The sequence below is a fragment of the Micrasema longulum genome, unplaced genomic scaffold (assembly GCF_059751315.1).
Source record: "Micrasema longulum isolate JH-2025_06_02 unplaced genomic scaffold, ASM5975131v1 h1tg001716l, whole genome shotgun sequence".
Taxonomy (NCBI): domain Eukaryota; kingdom Metazoa; phylum Arthropoda; class Insecta; order Trichoptera; family Brachycentridae; genus Micrasema; species Micrasema longulum.
Window position 1 is genome coordinate 541,380 of NW_028278894.1, and position 20,660 is coordinate 562,039.

General features: G+C 31.7%; 1 protein-coding gene across 5 annotated transcripts in view; it reads right to left on the reverse strand.

Moving 5' to 3' along the window:
• LOC148274244 (uncharacterized) overlaps positions 1-20,660 on the reverse strand; it is a 140,241-nt gene that overhangs the window by 60,640 nt on the left and 58,941 nt on the right. For all 5 annotated transcript variants that reach the window (XM_088237400.1, XM_088237402.1, XM_088237403.1 and 2 more), the window contains one exon: positions 10,159-10,266. In XM_088237400.1, the coding sequence (XP_088093526.1) occupies positions 10,159-10,266 (108 nt within the window). The remainder of the gene's footprint in view (positions 1-10,158; positions 10,267-20,660) is intronic.

The following is a 20,660-nucleotide window of genomic DNA, read 5'->3' on the forward strand; positions in this document are numbered from 1 at the left end:
AGTTACAAGTTTTTTTTATTTTTTAATTTGTCTGGGTGTTTTGGTATATTTTTCAAAACTGTTTTCCAAATCCTCTCTTTTCCACCTGCTGACCATTCTAAAATAAAGTCTAGCGGGTTATTCCTTTAAAAATTATAAAAGGATTGCAATTTTTAGTATCCAAATATCAGTCAAAAGGCTGCTAAGTATATTTGATATGTCACTTTTTCTGGCGAATTAATTTATTTTATTATTTTTTTTTGCTCCACAACAGGCCAGGAGGCCCAATTACAGTGGTGAATTACAACAAGAAACAATATTTTTTAAATATATATATTTACAGAGTTTTCTTTAAACCGTGTCACATCCGAAACCACAGTATGTGCCCATACAGAAGACACATTAGCATATTAAAAAAAATATTAAGAACAAAAAAAAGAAAAAAAAATATATATAAAAAAAAACATGTGGTTGCTTACTTCTGTAGGGGAGAAGTGAGAGGAGTACGGTTGTTGGCGTATCAGACTCCCCCTTCTTGTTTCTCCCCTGCAGAAGTAAGCAACTATTTGTTTTTTTGATATTTAAAAAAAAAAAAATCGTTCTAAAAAAATATTTTGATGTGCCAATATGTCTTCTTGCTCATACTGATCACCGTGGATTCGGATGTGACAGGGTTTAATGAACACCCTACATATATATATGTATGTATTATGTATGTGTGTGTGTGTGTGTATGTATATACGTTTATGTATAATATTTATATTTGTTTTAAGTTTTTATATACGCAATTTTTTTATATATTTTTTATAAAAGTTTTCTTTTAATTTGAAGATAGAATAAATAAAATAATTAGTTTAAGACCCCAGAAAAATTATATATATAAGCAGTCATACTTGCTACCTAGATGGGTTCATGCTCATTTGGTTGTACATAGGAAGTAAGTACTACTGACTTTGCAACAATAACCGATGAACCAGAGTTTCAGTCTGTTTGTATAATATACTCATATAAAGGTCTATTTATTTTTATTTTTGCTGAATTTGTGTGCCTAATAATGTGTGCCTATGTAAGATTTACAAACCTAAAATGCATATCTTATTTACTACTTTTCTTCTATACGTCACTGTGTCACATAAATCTTTTTTACTTTACATTATTTTTATTTCATTTAACCATAACTATGTTCATCAAAATATTGCCTTACACTTTATCATAAAAAGTCTTTATTTATTATTTAGTCTTTGATGAATTACACTTAAAAATGTTCACCTACTTTACTGATCCTCTGGGTTGCCAACCTGTCGTGTTTGTTGTATATTGCTCTTCTACTGACGGTTGCCGGTATCTACTTCTGAGGCAACATAACAGGGTAAATAACCCTAGTTAAGTTTAATAAAATTTAAAGTCAAATAATTGTTGTGTTTTTGTCAAAATGGACGTCTAAAATGAGTTTAGCAGTCTGGCAGTTTTCAGTGAACTGTTTATGTAAACGAATAAATAAAATTAAGGGTTAAAATTTGTTCACTCCCAACTAATTTTGCAACCAAAATATAAGGTTGGAATTTATGATCGTATTGTTATTATAAAAGTTTCGTAAGAGGGATGTTTACGTGATATTATCATTAATAATTCCATAAACGATATTTGATCCGTTTCATAATCAAAGCCAACAAATCGACACGTGTACAAAGCACACGAGTTTCGATTGTTTCTGAGAAATCTGATCAAGTTTTTGTTCAAAGCAATAGAAATTATGATAGTTTAAGTATCTTGAGTTATTATATAATTTTTGATTAAGAATTTATTCAATTATAATATAATATTATTTGTTATCATTAAATTAAGCATATTCCTAACATTTCAATGTAACGTTTTTGTTATTCCTATGAAAATGTAAGTAAGATCTGAAATAAAAAAATAAAAAAAACAAATTTACACAGCAACTTATTACTAATTTTTATACCTAAATTACGATTTCCGCTATAAATATATTTATTTATTTGTTATATATACGGCCTAAGCCAATTACAACAGTTACATGAAGAAACATAAATGCAAGAAACTAAACAAAAAGAACATAAAACTATTTAGCAAAGACAAACAAGGGCATAACAATAATGTTTCGTATATCAAATGAAGTGCATAAAATGTGTTATTAAAGCTATATAATTCACTACAACTACTACTACTAATACTCATCATCATTCCCATTCCGCACCTAACGGTGCATAGGGCACTGCATTATTTACATATATATATATATTTAAGGAATAACCGCTAAGCCTCTATTTAGAGGCTTGTCAGCAGGTGCGATAAAGGGGATATGGAAGGAGGTAATGAAAAATACATCACAACACCCGGACCAATTGCGAAAAAAAATCTTTCTTGAAACTGGCGGGAATCGAACCCGCGACGCCAGTTTCACAGTCGGCCGTCTAACCAACTGCGCCACGGCGCCTGTCCAATTGATCCATCAATTGCAGCGTATCTTGATCATATTTGTTGCATGAAAGTAAGATGATCAGCCTTACACTTCAGGTACCAGTCCAAGGACTATGAAATATTCTAGTGTAAAAACACCCTTTTAAAAAAATATCTCACATCAATACCAAAATGTGAGATATACAAATACCAAAGAATGTTTATTTTTTATTTTTAATTTACCTTGTTTGTTTTTATTTTTAATTTTAATTTACTTTGTTTTAATTTACTTTGTTTATAAAAAAATGTGAAACGAACTCCCTCTCTAAACACAAGTATCTACTTTATTAGAGAGGTAGAAACGTTATATATAAGATGTTCTGTATATTTACCTATTTTATATTTCAAAAATGTATTTTGTAAAAAAAAAAATATTCAATAAAAAAAAATCATGTCGGAAATTGAACCCGAGACCTCTTGCATAATAGGCAGACAAGCTCACAACTACACCACGAGGCCGACATTACTACTACTACCATCACGCTATTTTTCATAGGTGTAGGAAAAGAAGCCCCGTACGTCTATTCAGGCATACCTTTCTAGTCTTCTTCCACATTCATACATCCTGTCCTTCGGCTTTGGCTGCTTTTGACATTAACATACTTAAGATTTTGGTTTATCTGATCATGCCATGTCTTTCTTGGTCATTCTCGTCCCACGTTACCGTTGACTCTCGCCATGTTTATTCCATTTTTTTTTTCACATTATAAACAATAATGCGACTTCACTGGGGTTACCCGTGCCGAAGACCTGTATTTATACCTGTTTTACCATTTTTTCGTCATCCATTAGAGACCCTTTCATCATCTTATCAATTATACCTGACTCTCTCCACTCTTTTGATTTCATCATTCGTAACCCTGTCATACATTGATTTCCCAGACATTCATCTAAAAGATTGCATTTTGACCACGCTTCTTCTGCTTTCATCCTTTCTCTGTCAGTTCCATGTTTAAATGCAGGGACAAAAACTCGTTTGTGCACTGCTAATTTAGCTGCGATTGACATAGCTTCGATTGACGTAATTCGCAATTTAAGTTTTTATTACCTACTAGACCCGACAGACGTTGTCTTGCTCGAACGTTGGCTAACCTGCTATTACCCTGGAAAAATACTTTTCATTGATAAGCAGGTACCAAGGTACTTATTTATGGTTAAATTCCAAAACATAATTCATTTTCAACTATAGAATTCTACTTGAAAATGTCCAACTCGGCTCTTTTCACCAACAGGGATGCACTTTATTCATAAATGCGATTTTCAAAAATGTAATGAATGTCGGTTAATATTATTTTAGTATTACCAAAAATCCAGTAAAAAGGAGTAAGTGGGATGAAATTGTAAGGAATGTAAAGAAAGAATCTGATTGAGATCCATAAAAAGCGAATGTTGTTTGTAAACATTCAAAAATAAACTTTTTTTAACACAAAAAAAACAACATCCTTCCATTTTTTGCAAATGTATTCTTGTCGAATGCAACCGATGTCAGTCGATGAAAAAATATTTATGCTTCTAACTTTTTTTTTACAGATTCGATTGAAAATTTTAATATTTACGAACACGCGCAGCACAAAGATCTACATTTCGCTAAAAACCGCACGTAAATAAATTAAGCCGTTTAGGAGGGGTTCAGCGACATCACACGTACAGAATAATTATTTATAAAAAGATAAATAACATGGCTTTTTAATTTTTTAATTTTAAATTGAAATACTAAGTACTCGTATTTTAGGTTATATTTGAATATATTCATTTTCAAAATTAATGCAAATCAACGGTTAGAGTTTGGCAGCCAGCATATATGTTTGGTATGTTAATATTAAGATTAAATTTGTTGCAGTAAAATAAGAGAATTATTGATAGAGCTGGGTGAATGGTCGTATAATGGTTCTCTTAAATTATCTGGGCAGATATTTGGCCCAGGATCAAAACATTCTAGGCCTGGTGAAGAATGATTATACTGTCACAGCGCATCTATCACTGTTGATTGACCACTAAATTTTGTCTTAGGAAAAGTTACCCATATAGGTACGGACAAGACAAAGGCGACAAAAAAGTTATCAAGTACAAATGTAAAGCACTTTTGAACATATGTTTTTTAAGTTTTATTCAATTAACAAATTACAACAGGGATGGAGAATACGTTAAATAAGGAAATATGGAAGTCTAGGCATTAACAGGGCTTATGACCTGTCATTGGCTGGTTTAAGTGGCCATTTTAGACACTGTAATATTCACCATTTTGCCTATGTTTGAACATCCATATTTCTTCAACTCTTCCATTTGTTGATTTTAGTGAAGTTAAAGAGCTGAAACCTTTATTGTTTTGAAGATTCATCCGACTGAATTACTTTACATACTAGGCAACGCCTGGAAACAATTTTCCAATTTTTAAACTTCTTCTTGGACCAGTTGGTTTCATTAAAATATTTGAGTTTGTACAAATGTTTGTAGACAAAAGACTGGATTTCTCCCCCATCATTTTCTGACAGAAATTGATTGCAGTGGATATGAAAATATTTTCCTATCCAGCCCTTGTCCACAAACATTAAATCAAACGATAAATACTGTTTCAATAAATCCAACTATGGACTTCGAAGACAGAAGAATAAAAAATGTAAAATATTTTCAGGCGTCGCCAGAGTATGCTGGTGAAAAAATTCAGTCAGATAAATCCACCCAGATCGATTGGGTTTCAGGTCTTTAACTTCACAAAAAATAAAACGGAGAAATTAAAGAAATGTCAATACTGAAGAAACATATGCATACATAACGCAGGCAGAATGGTGAATACTTCACTAGCCCAATGACAGGTCATAAGCCCTGTTAATGCCTAGACCTCTTCGATTAAATGTTTTCCATCTCAGTTACAATATGTCAATTGAAATAATAATAAAATTTATATTTGAGGCACTTACTTTGTAATTTTCCATGTTTAATCAAATAACTAAATATTTACTTCGTGTAAAATTATTATACACATTTAATCTTCCTACCGGTTTCAGAACAAGAACTTTTGACAAGGCTTAAAAAAAACTTATTTTTAAGTTTTAAGAAATAAAACAGTCTTTTTCTGAAACCGGTCAGCAGATTATATACTCGAATATGTATTTTTATTTATTTTTTAAACACTTTATATACAAACACATTTTATATACATATATAAGGGCGGGCATACAGCGTAAATTTCCTCCAACTGCCCAAACTGTTCAGTTTGAGAAAATAGACAGCAGGTATATGGACATATTGTTGGATATTAATGTATTATAACATACATATATACTTTTTTTATAGAAAATAAAATTGACTAAAAATCTACACTATACCATGAAAAGAGGAGGGAAAATGGGAAGATAAAAACGAGGAGAAGGGAAAAACTGAAATATTCAGATATCTTGATTTAAATGCAAATAACTCTTAAAGGATTGTGGTAAATAATTCCTTCGCGCAAGGTGATGTGACATCGTGTTGACACAAGCAAAAGACGGAATATGAGTATTCTAAAGTTCAGAAAAAAAAAATAATATGGAGACATACTATTAATTCATTCATATTCCATAATTTATAAAAATAAACATATAATTTAGCAAAAATATTTTGAGTTTGTCCAAATTTTTGTAGACAAGGACTGGATTCAACTCCTTGGGGAGCTGTTAATATAAACATATTACAACAAAGATGAAGAACATTTTAGAGAAGGTTATATACAAGTTCAGGCATCTGCAGGGCTTATGACCTGTCATTGGTTTGTTTAAGTGGCCACTTTACTCACTGTGTAACATTCACCATTCTGCTCATATTTGAACATCTATATTTAACTTCACAAACATCAACAGATGAAAGAATTTAAGGAATATAGATGTTCAAATATGAGCAAAATGGTGAATGTTACACAGTGTGTAAAGTGGCCACTTAAACCAGTCAACACGTGACAACAAAATAAATTATTTTAATCAAATTACAAATTTAAAAGCTTCAATTAAATTAACTTAACAATAGAATCACCATGTAAAGCGCCCTTGAGGTATTTTATTACGAAAATGGCGCTATATAAGTTATCCATAATAATAATAATAATAATGACATGTCATAAGCCCTGTAGATGCCTAGACTTCTATATTACCTTCTCTAAAAGGTTATTTATCTTTGTTGTAATATGATAATATAATTTAACCTTGTTATGGCAAAATAAATCATCAATACGCCGGTTATCTTACATTCGTGCGTCCCCCATTACTACAATAACCGACTAAATCTCTTTTCTCACAAACGCCGGCCAGAAAATAGTGTCTTTGTCTGTCTTGTTATGAGTTCCATCTTCGTGCTCTTTCTTATACATATTTATTGCTATATTGGCGTCACATTCATTCTTCGCGTAGCAAGGATAAATATATTTTTATATTAAAATTAAAAGAAATTAAAAGAAATCCAGCGTAGTAACACAAATTTAACTTTATAAATCCTGCGTAAAAATGACCATTTCAGGAATACAACAAATAAAACTTCATCATTTTAATAAATAAAAAAGATATTTTAAGTCTTGTATCGTATGTAGACTAGTGTGACATCACAGCCACACAAGATATAAAGGCGCGTCTCTGACTCTCGGAGTGGGTAATAATAATTACTTTTTAAAATTAATAATATTTGTACAAATAGGATACACAATATAGTTAAATAGTATTGAAAATAAATTGTCAAAAAAATATCGTGAAAGGTTTTTTTTACCGTTCAAATGGCAATTATCGAATTAAGCTGAATGTTTTTGCCAGTGTAAAGTTAAGTCTTACATTGGTATGATATCTTAAAATTATCACTATAACAAAATATTTGTAATTATTACAAAACAGTACATTAGGTTTATTTATTTAAAAAAAAAAAATTTTTTTATTTAAATACCAGAAGAAATTTTGTGATTGGGATCAGAAATCAGAGTGGAAAATATTTAAAAAAAAATAAATAAATAAAACAACTTTGTTTTTAACCACTAATTTTTATTTTTCACCGACCGGTATAAGAAAACAACAATGTTTTTAGAATGTCTAAATGTTTGTAGACAGGCTGGATTCCTTCTCTAGAGAGTCATTTAGATCTAAATTTTTGCAGCAAAGAAGAAAAACATTTTTGAGAAGGGGACATTGAAGTCAAGGCATTTACAGGGCTGATGACTTGCCATTGGCTGGTTTAAGTGGTCACTTTACAAACTGTGTAACATTTACCATTCTGCCCGTGTTTCAAGGTGATGCCACTGCATGATATAACCAATACTATTTTGAATAGCATAAACTTTTCTGCTCACACAAATTTAAAATACACATTTGGTCATGGTATCACAGCATGATATACGCGTTACTCAGGGAATCTTCATGTATCTATGTAAGTTTTCAACGAAGTTCGGCAAAAGGTCTCTCGAAAATATTGGCCATTCCGAATTTAATAAACTGCCCGATGAGCTAAAACACTAAAAATCGAATAGCAAATCCAAAAGTGTCGCAATTAAAAAATAATGCATAAATCTTTTTGATAGTGATAGTTGTTAATGTAATTTATATAGATGGTGTAAAAAAGTGTGTTTTATGTTTCTTATATAATGTTTTCTTACTATTTCGGATGTATTAACTATGTATGATAATAAGTATTGTCACAAAAAAAAATTCTTTCTATGTACAGCCACAAATGAGTTTTAAAAAAAAATAAATCTTGGGAGTATAATATGATTATATATGAATTATAAGTTTTGTTAAAAAAAAAAAAAAAACATTCACATTTTCTCAACTCTTCCATCTGTTGACTTTTGTGAAGTAAAAGAGCTGAAACCTTTGTCATGTCGGTGGGGTTACACAGTGTGTAAAGTGGCTACTTAAACCAGCCAATGGCAGGTCATGAGCCCTGTAAATGTTGAAACTTCCATATCCCCTTCTTAAAAATATTTTCCCTCTCTGTTGCGAAAATTCGAAGAGAAACCTTTATATACGACGAAAATGCTGACAAATAAATACAATTTGTAAAGCATTTTGATTTCAAGAATCGTAAATAGGTTTAAGACATAATTTAAAAATGAAATTGCCTCGGAAATTCCCGGAAACGAGGGTAAGATTAGAGATAAGTAGTATTATGTCCTCAATCTATTAGTTATCACATCCCAGGAGAGTTATGTTAATCTTTGCCCAAGACCCCCCAAGAACGAAATGAAAGTATAAATGCTTACTTTTTCAGGCTAGCGAAGAAACTGCGTGGCGTTTGTGTAATAAAAAATGTATTTTTGATAAAAAAAATTACACTCATTTTAACCAATTCGCTTTAAGAAATAAGTCCGCCAAAGTACTTGCACATTTATTTTACTTTTTGTACATAATGTTATTTGTACATTGGCGGGATTATTGTCAAATGGCCATTTCTTCCAACCAACCAATAAAATATTCACACTTATTTGTTTATAAATTTGTATAAACCACTTTATTTTTTTTAATTACACTTTGACCGGTTTCGAGGTTACTACCTCATCGTCAGGAATTTAACTAACTTATCATTACACCCGTTGCTATTTACATAATATTGTATGAAAGAGACAGAAAATTGAAAGAAAGAGAGAGAAAGAAGATAAAATAAATCATAACGGGAATAGTTTTAAAAGAGGACTCAAAGTTAAATTTAATTGATTATTTTTTATTTGAAGTTTTTGATTAATGGCTTTACTAATTTCTAATCGTTCTTAATTATCTAAACGAAAACCATTTTTATTGACATGCAAAATTTCTACAATAATATAGATGTGTACTTATTTTATGCAAAAATGCATGCGAAGTAGTTCGTTTTTATAAAAAAAATATAAATATATAGAAAAGGCTTTTAGCCTATCATGTACACATTGCAATTTTGAATCTTGGTATTTCTGTTTTGAATTTCTATTTTATTTTTTATCTCATAAAACTGCAATTTCGTGTGCTTATTTATTGTTATTTAAAAAAAATTCTTAACACTGTTGTTAAAAAATATATATTTTGTATCTATTATACGTAAATAATAAATAAAATAATTATTTTTAAAAAAATAATAGAAAAAAAATCATGAAAAAATACATTTTCAAGAAATTTTGCCGTTTAATAGGGAAATATAACCTTTTTTTACATTTTCAAAGTATTAAGGGTCTACGAAAAACCGTACATTTTTAAATTTGTAATTCCTGCAAAAACGGTCATTGCATTGGGCCACGCCCCTAATAAGTCACGATTCATGTTAATTTTCAACTTTGTTCCTAACCGTAAAAATTAGTACAGAACACAGTCACGAATCTTGACGTCATAATTATCAATGCCAAACATGTCACGTTTTTCTAGTGAAATATTTTTTGTTATTTCTTTTATTATGTTATGTATGAAAACATTTCTCCGGAATATCCATATTGATTCTGAAAACGCAATTTATTTTTCTGAATTCATTTCATATATTTTGATCGGTATTCGTAGTATGTGATATTTTCCTATTTTATACTACGATTTTCCAATTTTCTTTCAAATTTGCCGTAGAGCTGAACCTCATAATTCGAGGGACATATAGTCATGGATTGATAAACATAAAATTAAAATCTAAAGAAATTGATATAAGCTGTTTTTAAAGCAAGGACTTCAATTGAAATTACTCGCTGTAATTTGGTTATGTGATGGCAGATAGAAAAACGAAATTATAAAATAAACATACCTGCATGTTCCGCCATTATGACAGGTGGGGTGCCCATGGCGTTCACAAAGGGGTCCATCGCCACAATCTCTCCCACTGTATCCGGGGAAACAGGAACACCCGTACTTCCTGAAAAGATACACAACATGTTTTCAGATTTCAGGAATGATACAATGCTCGCATTAATAATGCCGGAGGCTGAAAGGGGTGAAATATCTTCAGCTTTCCTTGGCGAGTCTACAATACAGATGTATTCACATTTATAAGATACTTTCGGCGATAACACGGCGGCCCCGTGGTGTAGTGGTCAAGAAGTTTGACTCGCGCAAGGAAGGTTCCGGGTTTGATTGCCGGTGAGAACACAAAAAATTAATGTGAGTTTTCTTAAATCTGGGTATTCTGTGTCGTAATTCACCACTGTAATTGAGCCTCCAGGCTTGTTAAAAAAAAGTGTGTAAAAAGTTTATGTAACTTTTTTTTTATTTTCTATGTATAGATTACTGTTTTTTGTAGAAGATAGACATGTCAAAAGTAGGAATAATCGGCGTGCGTGCATGAGAAGATGTATGAATGTAGAGGAAGCGAGGTCTGTATGCCAAGATAGAGTGTTATGGCGTTCTATCCTCTCTGCCTATCCCTACGGGGAAACGGCGCGGTGGTTTGTTATTGTTGTTTTTGTTGTTGTAGTCAAAGCAAAAATATATAATTTTATGTATATATGACAATAAATAAATCAATGACAGTAAATAAATTAATCTTCAGCGTGACATTAAATCTAAATGTAAAAAAAACATTTGAACGGTTTGTGGCAAAATAATTCGGCTATCAGCAATAGATTAAGGAATTTTTTCTTGCCACCAAAAAATACATCATCGACGAGACAAAACTAATTGAGGGAATAAAATGAATAAAAACAGTCCAGCCAAGTATTTTTATTCAGGTTGATTGAATAAATGGGGTTAAATCTTTTCGCAACTATCTGTCCGTTTGACGCCAGAGGACGTCAGAGTAATCTGTCTCCTTAATTGGTGTAATGGAACATTAATCAAAGGGAAGGAAAATTCCAAAACAGCCTTTGGAAAAGTAATTTACTTTAGCGACCTCTAAGCGTTTCCAAATTAGCCATGTTTTCCCGTTTATTCAATACTGCGACGAGCTTTTTTCACTAAGACAGAAAGATTATTAAATAAGATTAATAATCAAAATTAAGCGTTCAAAACATTCAAGCTTAGAATATCAATCAAAATTTTACCATTTCGCTTTCGGTGTATCTCAGGGCTTTCGACTGTGCCTCTTATTAACCCTTTCCTTATTGTGTAGTCAAAATGAGAGATTTAAAATGTTTTTTTATTTTTTTTATTGATAAACCCTTACTGGTTACATACATTAAACAAAATATTTTTACTTTTAAAATTCATATTCTACTATAACATTTTAAACGATAATATTTTAAACATCTTTTGTAAAGGTTGTCTGAGTCTTTTGTTAAGTTTTGTCTGGTAGTTTACTATATAATTTCAGTCCGTGGTTCATTAGTCTCAACTGTCCTTGTCTCGTTTTAAAAGGTTGTGTATGATATTTTTCTGATATTCTCGTATTGCGTCCATGTTATCTACAATTTTTTCAAGTTTTAGTTCTTCGTCTACAATAACATCAGTGGCTAATTTATAAATAAATTTTAAGGATTCTAGTTTAAAGAATTCAGTTTCATTTAATTGCTTAGTTTGTTTAAAGAGTTCTTTAGTTGATGTTAGATAGGAGAGATCATTGGCATTCGCTTCAATCAACTATGTTTGAAGTTAAACGTGATAATATTTTAAATAAAATTGCTAAAAATACTAAAAAAAGAAAACTAACGCTCACAGCACGAGCAAACAAACCACCCTTTGCGTAGCTCTGAGGGTAACTGAGAGCAACTGGCGTTTTGTAGTAGTGGTACCGGCTGGCTTGGGTCAGCGAATATATCTCAAAAATCGTCGAGAATGTGACGTAAGGAGTGTTTAAGACAGTCGTTTATACTCGTTTACTTTATCGCCGCGACCATGCAACACATCGGTAAGCTTTAATTTTTTTTAGGTAATTTATCTCCAATTATGAGTCAAAGTGCATTTTTGTGCCCAATAAGTCATTATTATTGAATGATAAATTATTTCAATCTATACGAAAATGAATAACGAAGGAATATTGAAAAGCTTAACCCAATATTTATTATATTTACAGATATATAAAAGTTATAAGATGCAATGTGAACTGGCTACACATCACCAGGACGTTATTTGTTCGGCTTTTTTGTTAGTATAAGTGCAGTTGTTAATAAATTAGGTATAAATCACAGGTTTGAATGATAAATAATTTAATTTATCTATAATGGAATAGTAGTCTGAAAACAGCAATGAACAAAAAACTACTAATCACTTAAGACTCGCGTAGTACTACGAACGTAAACACAAGGCTAAGGTTTCAGCTCTTTAACTTCGCAAAAAGCAACACATTGAAGAATTGAAGAAATATGGATGTTTAAACATAGGCAAAAATGGTGAATGTTACATTATGTGAAGTGGCCAATTAAACCAGATAATGACAAGTCATAAAACTAGACTTCTCTATTACCTTCTTTAAAATGTTTTCCATCTCTTGTTATATTTAGTTATTTATTTATTTAAAATTTCAAGTACAAAGAATAAGTACTAAAAATAAGTACGTAAAATATCTTATTTATTTATTTATTTATTGACACTTTATATACATATACAATAAATATACATATAAGGGCGGGCATATTGCCTTAAGGCAATTTCTTCCTACCTACCCAAACCGTTCAGTTTAAGAAAATTATAAATACATGGACATATTGAATCTTACAATTTTACACAAAAATTAAAAGCAAAGATTAACAAAAATAAATATATGTATAAAAAAAAATAACACTTTACTATGAAGAGAGGAGAGGGGATGGGAAGGAAAGAAGAAGGATAAAGGAACAATTTAAATATTTAGATAGTGACATTTCAATCTCGACTTAAATGTAAATAAAGAAGGGGCGTCTCTAACATTAGTGGGTAGATTATTCCACAATCGAGCGGCTACTTCTGTGAAAGAGGAGGCAAAAAAATTAGAGCGATGACAGGGTATTAAAAGGGTTCTCTCGTTACTAGAACGAAGAGATAGTCCGTGTTGTGAAAGAGGTTGGATTAGCTCTCTCAGATAAACAGGCGAAGTGGGATTATTTAAAATATTGTGAAGAAGTGATAGAATGTGAATGTTTCTTCTATGCCTGATACTGAGCCAGTGTAGTTGCGTGCGATACTCGGTTATGTGGTCAAATTTGCGAAGATTAAAGATATAACGAATACAAATATTCTGCAATCGTTCTAACTTATCAAGCAATTCAGAGTTAGCATCTGGATAACATACATCCGCGTAGTCAAGGAGTGGAAGAAGTAAGCTCTGGACTAATGTATCTCTGCTCTGGACTATAATATCTTCTAGCCAACCAAAAAACACACTGGTTAAAAGAAGAGTTGGTCAAAATTTTGTACTGAAAAACCGTAAATATATATGAAAAGATACCTACATAAAATAAAAATAACCTAAATTTTGAAACTAACAGCTGTTTTTTAATTGGGAAATAAGGGTTACACATTAACTTTTTTAAAAAGTCAATCATATTTTACATATTAAACGATTAGGAATGTGGAATTAGATAATGCGTTTTAAAGGAGAGAGAAAGAAGAACCAAGGAAAGAAAAAGGGATAAAAATTAGTATTAATTTAAAAAAAAAAAAAAAACAGTAACATTCAGGGATATAATAATCCTTCAGGCGTTTCTTGAAGGTGGCTAGATAAGGCGCAATTTTAATATGAAGAGGTAACTCATTCCAAAGTCTAGCAGCTTGAACGGAAAAGGAAAAGCCAAAAATGATGTGCTATGTCGAGGAATGGAAAGTGTTCTCTCCTGAGAAGAGCGAAGCGAAAGACCATGATCAGAAATGTAAATGAAATTCTCAGCAAGATATTTTGGAGCGCAAGGATTGTAAATAATATTATGAAGAAGAGAAAGAGGTTGAAAGTTTATGCGTTGATAAAAATGAAACCACTTGATTTTCGAGCGAAAGAGCGATACATGGTCATACTTTTTGAGATTTAAAATAAAGCGGATGCATTGATTCTGCAAACGCTCTAGACGATCTATAAGTTCTGTATTGGCGTCAAGAAAGCAAGTATTAGCATAGCTCAGAGAAGATAATATAATAGATTGGGACATATTTTTTTGGTTGTGGTTGGGAGAAAATTCTGCAGTCAAATATGTTAATATTAAGTAAAATAATACAACAAAAATAAAAACACCATACGCATCTAATTTTACCTTGCTGTATTAATTTGAATAATCTGACTAAAATAGACCTTTCTATCTATTGCAATTTATTCCTCATTTATATATCTCATTTATTCCTTCTTATTTATTTTTGAAAGAAAAAAATGTTTCCCAAAATATTTGAAAATATTTTTCGCACGACTGAATTCACAACCGTGTAGGTTAAATTCACATTACCTCGCAGTTCTTATGTTTACTGAGTTTCAATGTATGAGTGGCCCTTTTCAGGGAGGTTTGACCTTTAATGAGGGTGTTATTTGGGTCCAAAGACACTTTGTAGAATAGCCCAGAAATGGGTACGACCCAACACATGTGTGGGCTCTGTTTAGAGCACAAAAATGGACGCATTAAAAATACATAAGTGCCCATTTATTCCTTTGTTCTTCAGATTTTATTTTCATGCTTGTGCCTCTAAATAATGCTAGAAGAAAAAATCCAAAAAGCACTTACGTTGATTTATTTATGAACCAAAATATTTTCAGATACAATTGTATATTTTAGCACCGCGAGAGATCATTTTTGAGAAAATAAAATAGAAGTCTGGGCATTTTTAGCCTAAAAAATTAGACTCATTAAAAGGTAAAAACTAAAATATTGAAAAAGAAACATAGTTATTATTATTTTTACAAAAAAAAAACATTCAGCGATCAACTATAGCGGCGGCCGAACCACAATCTTGGCTATGAAATATCAGCGAACAACAAACATCCCCGGAGTCAAATCTCGATACACATATTTCCGGTAGCCCTTCACAAGAGAAAATAATTTCCGCCGAAAAAAACTAATATCATAAACATTCTATACATTAGTTTAAATAGGTTCGTCGATAGGACTACGGTAGATATCGGTACTAACGCTCTCTCCCCCTAACTATGTCTTTTTTCTTTCAGACTTTCCCATTTCCACAAAATAGTCCATCATTATAATACTGAGAGAAATCTGGTCCATTGATCCGAGTAGTGTGTTTCCGTTTGTACAACCCTTTATTCCAACCCCTATCTTTCAAACACCCTAAATTTATTTGGGTATTCGTACCCTCGTTTTTTCCCAATGTCAATATTGATTCTTAGAATATATTCGTCGATACAAATGTAACGCTTTCGAGAAAATGTCAGAAAGTAAAAATCTTTACAGAAGATTTTTTTTTAATTAACCTTTTTTAATCACTATAAAAAAAATACCATATTATCTTTTACAGAATATTTTATTTTTCTTTCTTATGTTATACAAAAATGTTGTAACTGTCCATTGTTTATTATAGGAGCAAAAATTCATCAACATTTTCTTGTATACCCACGAACATGCCATGCCTTTGTGGGATTTTTTTGTTTACTATTTTTCTTTTAATATGTATTTCGTTGATAATTAATTATGCTTTATTTTTTTAATACTCTGTTTTATTATTATGTTTATTGTAAGAAAACAAAATAATTTTAATAAAAAATAAATAAAATAAAAATATATAAATATATTGAATTCGTCGAAATGCAATTATGTCGCTGATTTTTAGTAATATCTATTTATTATACATAAATATAATTATTATATATAATATTAATTCAGTGACTGTAATTTATCGACTACCAATCAGGGTTCGAAAGATGTCATCATCAACATGCCCTTTCCCAAACACAGTGATGCATAGGGCGCTGCACTGGTAAACCAAATGAAGCGTATTTCGATCATCTGTTGCATGAGGATAAGGCAATTGCAAAATAATTTTATAAATAATAAATTCATGATCGAGGTACGCTGCATTTGCTGTGAGTCATCACTAAATGCCTTTAGCTACCGCACCCGCCACACGTCGAGCTCTCTATTTCATGTGCCAGCAGCTCGTAAAAACTATGCCTAGAACTCTCCACTTGTACGTTTGGCTCGTGAATATAATTTGAACATTCCCCCTGTTGATCTTTTTTATCACAATAAATTAACATTAAAAAAGCGTATGTAAAAAAAAGTTTTCCTCTCATATATCTTTCTTATTTTCATACTAATAAAATCAAAATGTATTTTATGTTTAATATCTCACATTCCGTATTTTATATATTTTTGACACTTGCAATAATATACACAAGGATGTCCAACCTCTCACTCACTTACACAAATACGCCCACCGTCACAATAATCTATCACGTCAGCAATGAACAAGTTCTCATATAAAATATATTCATTCACTGATAATTTTATTTGATCAGACAGCAAGGTTATTATGTCCTCATTATATATTTATTAACTCTTTGTATCTCGGAGCCGTGTAAACACGTGATTATATAACAATGCGTTGTATCCCGGTCCCGTTTTTTCACGTGGCTTACCAGCTGTCTAAAAAAGTTTATTTTATTGTCATCTAGAGACTTTTATTAGTACTATTTTACTGCTGGTAAACTACGTGAAAACATGGGACCAGGGCACAACGCATGGTTATTATAATCACGTGTTTAAGCTAGGGTTTCCTAGGACAGCGGTGCCCGTATTTTAACGGCCGTAGTGAACGGTGATGCGGTGGATAACCGTCGTAACGGTGACTAGAGAGTGGTTTCCTAAGAAAACGGTGTTATCAACACCATTTAACACCGTTTCCCTAGAAAACCACTCTCTAGTCGACGTTACGACGGCTATCCACCGCATCACCGTTCACTACGGCCGTTAAGATACGGGCACCGCTGTCCTAGGAAACCCTAGCTTTACACGGCTCCGGGATACAAAACACAAAAAAAGGAGTGAGACCCTGTATATGTGTGAACATTGCAATGCGCAATGTGGCTCTCCATAAAGGCCAATGTTGGCAAAACTATCATACAAAAATGACTTATTTATCTGTTCCAAATAAGTACGAGAAGTTTCAATTAATTTAACCCGGTATTTTTATAATTATGACGCTTTTAAGAAACCCTTCGCAAAGCATGAAATTTCACAAAAATGGGCCGGGCACGGGGTAAATTCGATGTGTATTCGGCCGGTGCTCAAAGTGTTAAGAAGCATTTAATAAATACATTGTAAAAGTCATCATAATATTCATTTTTTAATTATATTTAAATTATTAATGGTGTTGACAGTAAAATTCCCTTTTTTGTTTTACAAAAATTTAAAAATGAATATAACTTTATGTGGAATTAAAGTACATTATTTATATTTACCTAATTATTCCATGAGATGCGACTCGAACGCTCATCAAATACACGCCTTTTCTTTGCCAATACCTCAGATTTTTTTATTTTTTTAATTTTTATTTGGAAAATATTCAAAACAAACATGTTAAATCATGATGTATCAAAGCGACCTCACTCCGAGGGTTCGGCATTTTTTTATTTTTTTCTCGCTCACACAAAGTATTTTCTCATTTAAAAACAGCAATTTAAATTTCCCTTTGAATAACATACCATAATAATGGTTTGAATTTCGAAACTGATGAAAGTCACCCCATTCCTCGATAGTCCGTTAAAAGTCATAGAAATTTACGTAAAATCTGCCGCCGCATCCGATGACGTCACGAATTAGTCGTTTTTAACTTTATTCAAATGACTAGAGTTTAATCCTTTATATTTCTTTTTTTTACTACAGATTTAAATAGAAAGAGTATCGTAGGTCACGTGATTTTTTAAAATTAATTTATCAGCCAATAAAAAATAAGTGATATTTGCCCATTCAGATGGATGAATTTCAGCTTCAGTGGTGCTATTCTGAACCGCTCTCGCGGCCGTAGAAAATACTTTTAACTCGTGTATTTACATACAAAATACGCAAGATAAAAGTGTTTTCTACGGCCGCGAGGGCGTTTGAAATATCAACCCAGCTCTTTTACTTCACAAAAGTCAACAGACGGAAGAGTTGAGGAAATAAGGATGTTTGAACATAGGCAGAATATGGAATATTACACAGGGTAGTGGCCATTTAAACCAGCCAATGACAGTTCATAAGTCCTGTAAGACTTCCATATTCATTTCTAAATAAAACGAAAAAATATTTTTCAGTTCATTTGCAATAAATTTACAAATGTACCGACTTTACATGAAACAAATACATTGCTATAATAAATATTATAATTATAATTTAGTGCTGTTTTTATACGTGGTCTCAAAAAAGCTTCGCTTGCGGACTTTAAAGTGCCATTTGGTCATTTCTCGTCCTGCTTTTTTCACGATAATTGTCAAGAATTCTAAACGCTTTTAAACAACGATAAAGCCAGGGTTAGCCGAGAACTTATCTTCCTAAGTGCCACGAAAAGTAAGAAACATTACAATTTTTATTTTTAGATTAGGTACTATAATTTCGTATAAGAGTAAATGTCTTCCAAATAACATTCAAAATAAAAACGGAATATATAAATCAATTGTACAAACCATTTTAAAGTTTTCGTGCCAATGGGCAAGGATGACTTTTTTTCAAATTAAAAAAGTTTATGAATTTATTATATCTGTGGCTTGGATCTAGAAGGGCCAATATCAGATTTAATATTTTACTGGCCACCATTTTGTAGTGGGTCGATGTTCATAAAAAAACTTGTTTATTCAACTTTTGTATACGCACATCGACGGTCCTACGTATGTTATCGAAACTGCATTTTGCGAGAACGCAACACACCGTTATATTTTTTTAAGAAGCTGTTTCTTCTTCTTTATCTTTTAAGATAACCCTAACAAATGTGTTACAGAAAACAAGTTGTTCTCCTGAGATGATGAGGTCCAACTGCTCCTCAGGTTTTTGTCGGTCTTCCGGGCGGACGTTGTCCAGATAGGATTTCATTGGCGGCAGTGCACACAAGTCTGTCACTGCTTATTCTGTCCACATGGGCCTTCCAGTATCTTCTTCTGGATCTGCTCCATCGTACGAAATCCTCTATTTCACACGTATCTTTGAATACAATATTACGGATTCGGTCTTGGAGCGTTTTTCCAGTAATGGACCTGAACACCTTCATTTCAGCTGTTCTGAGTAGCCCTTTGATACGAACAGTAGACACCCCGACACAGTTGAAGCTTTGTTGACCTGTTGAACTTCAGTGTACAAATCGCTGACTTAAGATTTCTTTTCTCAAATATCTGAAATTTATGTCGTGTTCCACGGGCTTGTTGTCAAAAATCAGCTTACTTCTTATAGAATAAAAAAATTAAATTAAATATTTTTCAAATATTTAATTTTGAGGGCCATTTTCAACGAGTTGTAAATAACTCACTATTAGAAAAATGGGAATCAAGTTAGGGTAGAGTGGGAGTCGGACCACGGAACTTTGAGCCCTGAGTCCGAGACACTAGCCATGGGACTACAACCCGATTCTGTTGTCTGGATACGGTAAGACTTTTTGCTTTGTTGACTGATATTGACATGTTTAGTCTTCTTTGATACATTGTGACGCTTTTTAAGAAGCATATACATGTGTGCATGAGAGAACATATATACATGTATGGGACAAAATACTTCTTTTGCTGTTGATTTGCATAGTTCAAACTATGTCAAATACTCACCTATTCCACGGTTCCACATGTTAACAAACAAACATGGAAACTTAGACTTATTTAATTTATCTTTATACCAATTAAAATCATTACTTTTTAATCACTTCTTTTCTAAATTATAAAAATGTACTAAGTGTTATACTTGTTTTACTGTTTATGCTATGATACATCGCCTCTGTTACACTTCAATCCTTTTTCATTTAAACTCTTTATTTATTGTTAATTTGCTGCATACCTATGTTATAATTTCTTATTTAATTTTTCTTTATTATTTCCTTATTTTCTGCTGATTTTATTTCGTGTATCTATATTTTTTTATACTGAGTTCAGGTGTTTTGTTTTATTATAATAGTTTTTCAATATTATTTTATACCGTGTCAAATGATTAAGCTGTCGAAATAAATAAATAAATTATATGTACACATACATATTAATATTTATCACATGCATCTTACCGTTAAGTTAAAAATTAGTTTTTTCCCAGCTCAGCAAATTTTTTTACTGCCTTAATTATGTTTAATTCTCTGACCCCCCTTCTTTGTAAATGGGAGTCTGATCTTTACTTTTTCTCTGGTATTATGACAATGTTTAAGTTGACTTCCATTCTGTTTGTCGAAAATTTTGTGGTTTTTAGTAGATTAAATTTATTGACAAATACCATGGTACTGTAAAATATTATTACATAGTATAAA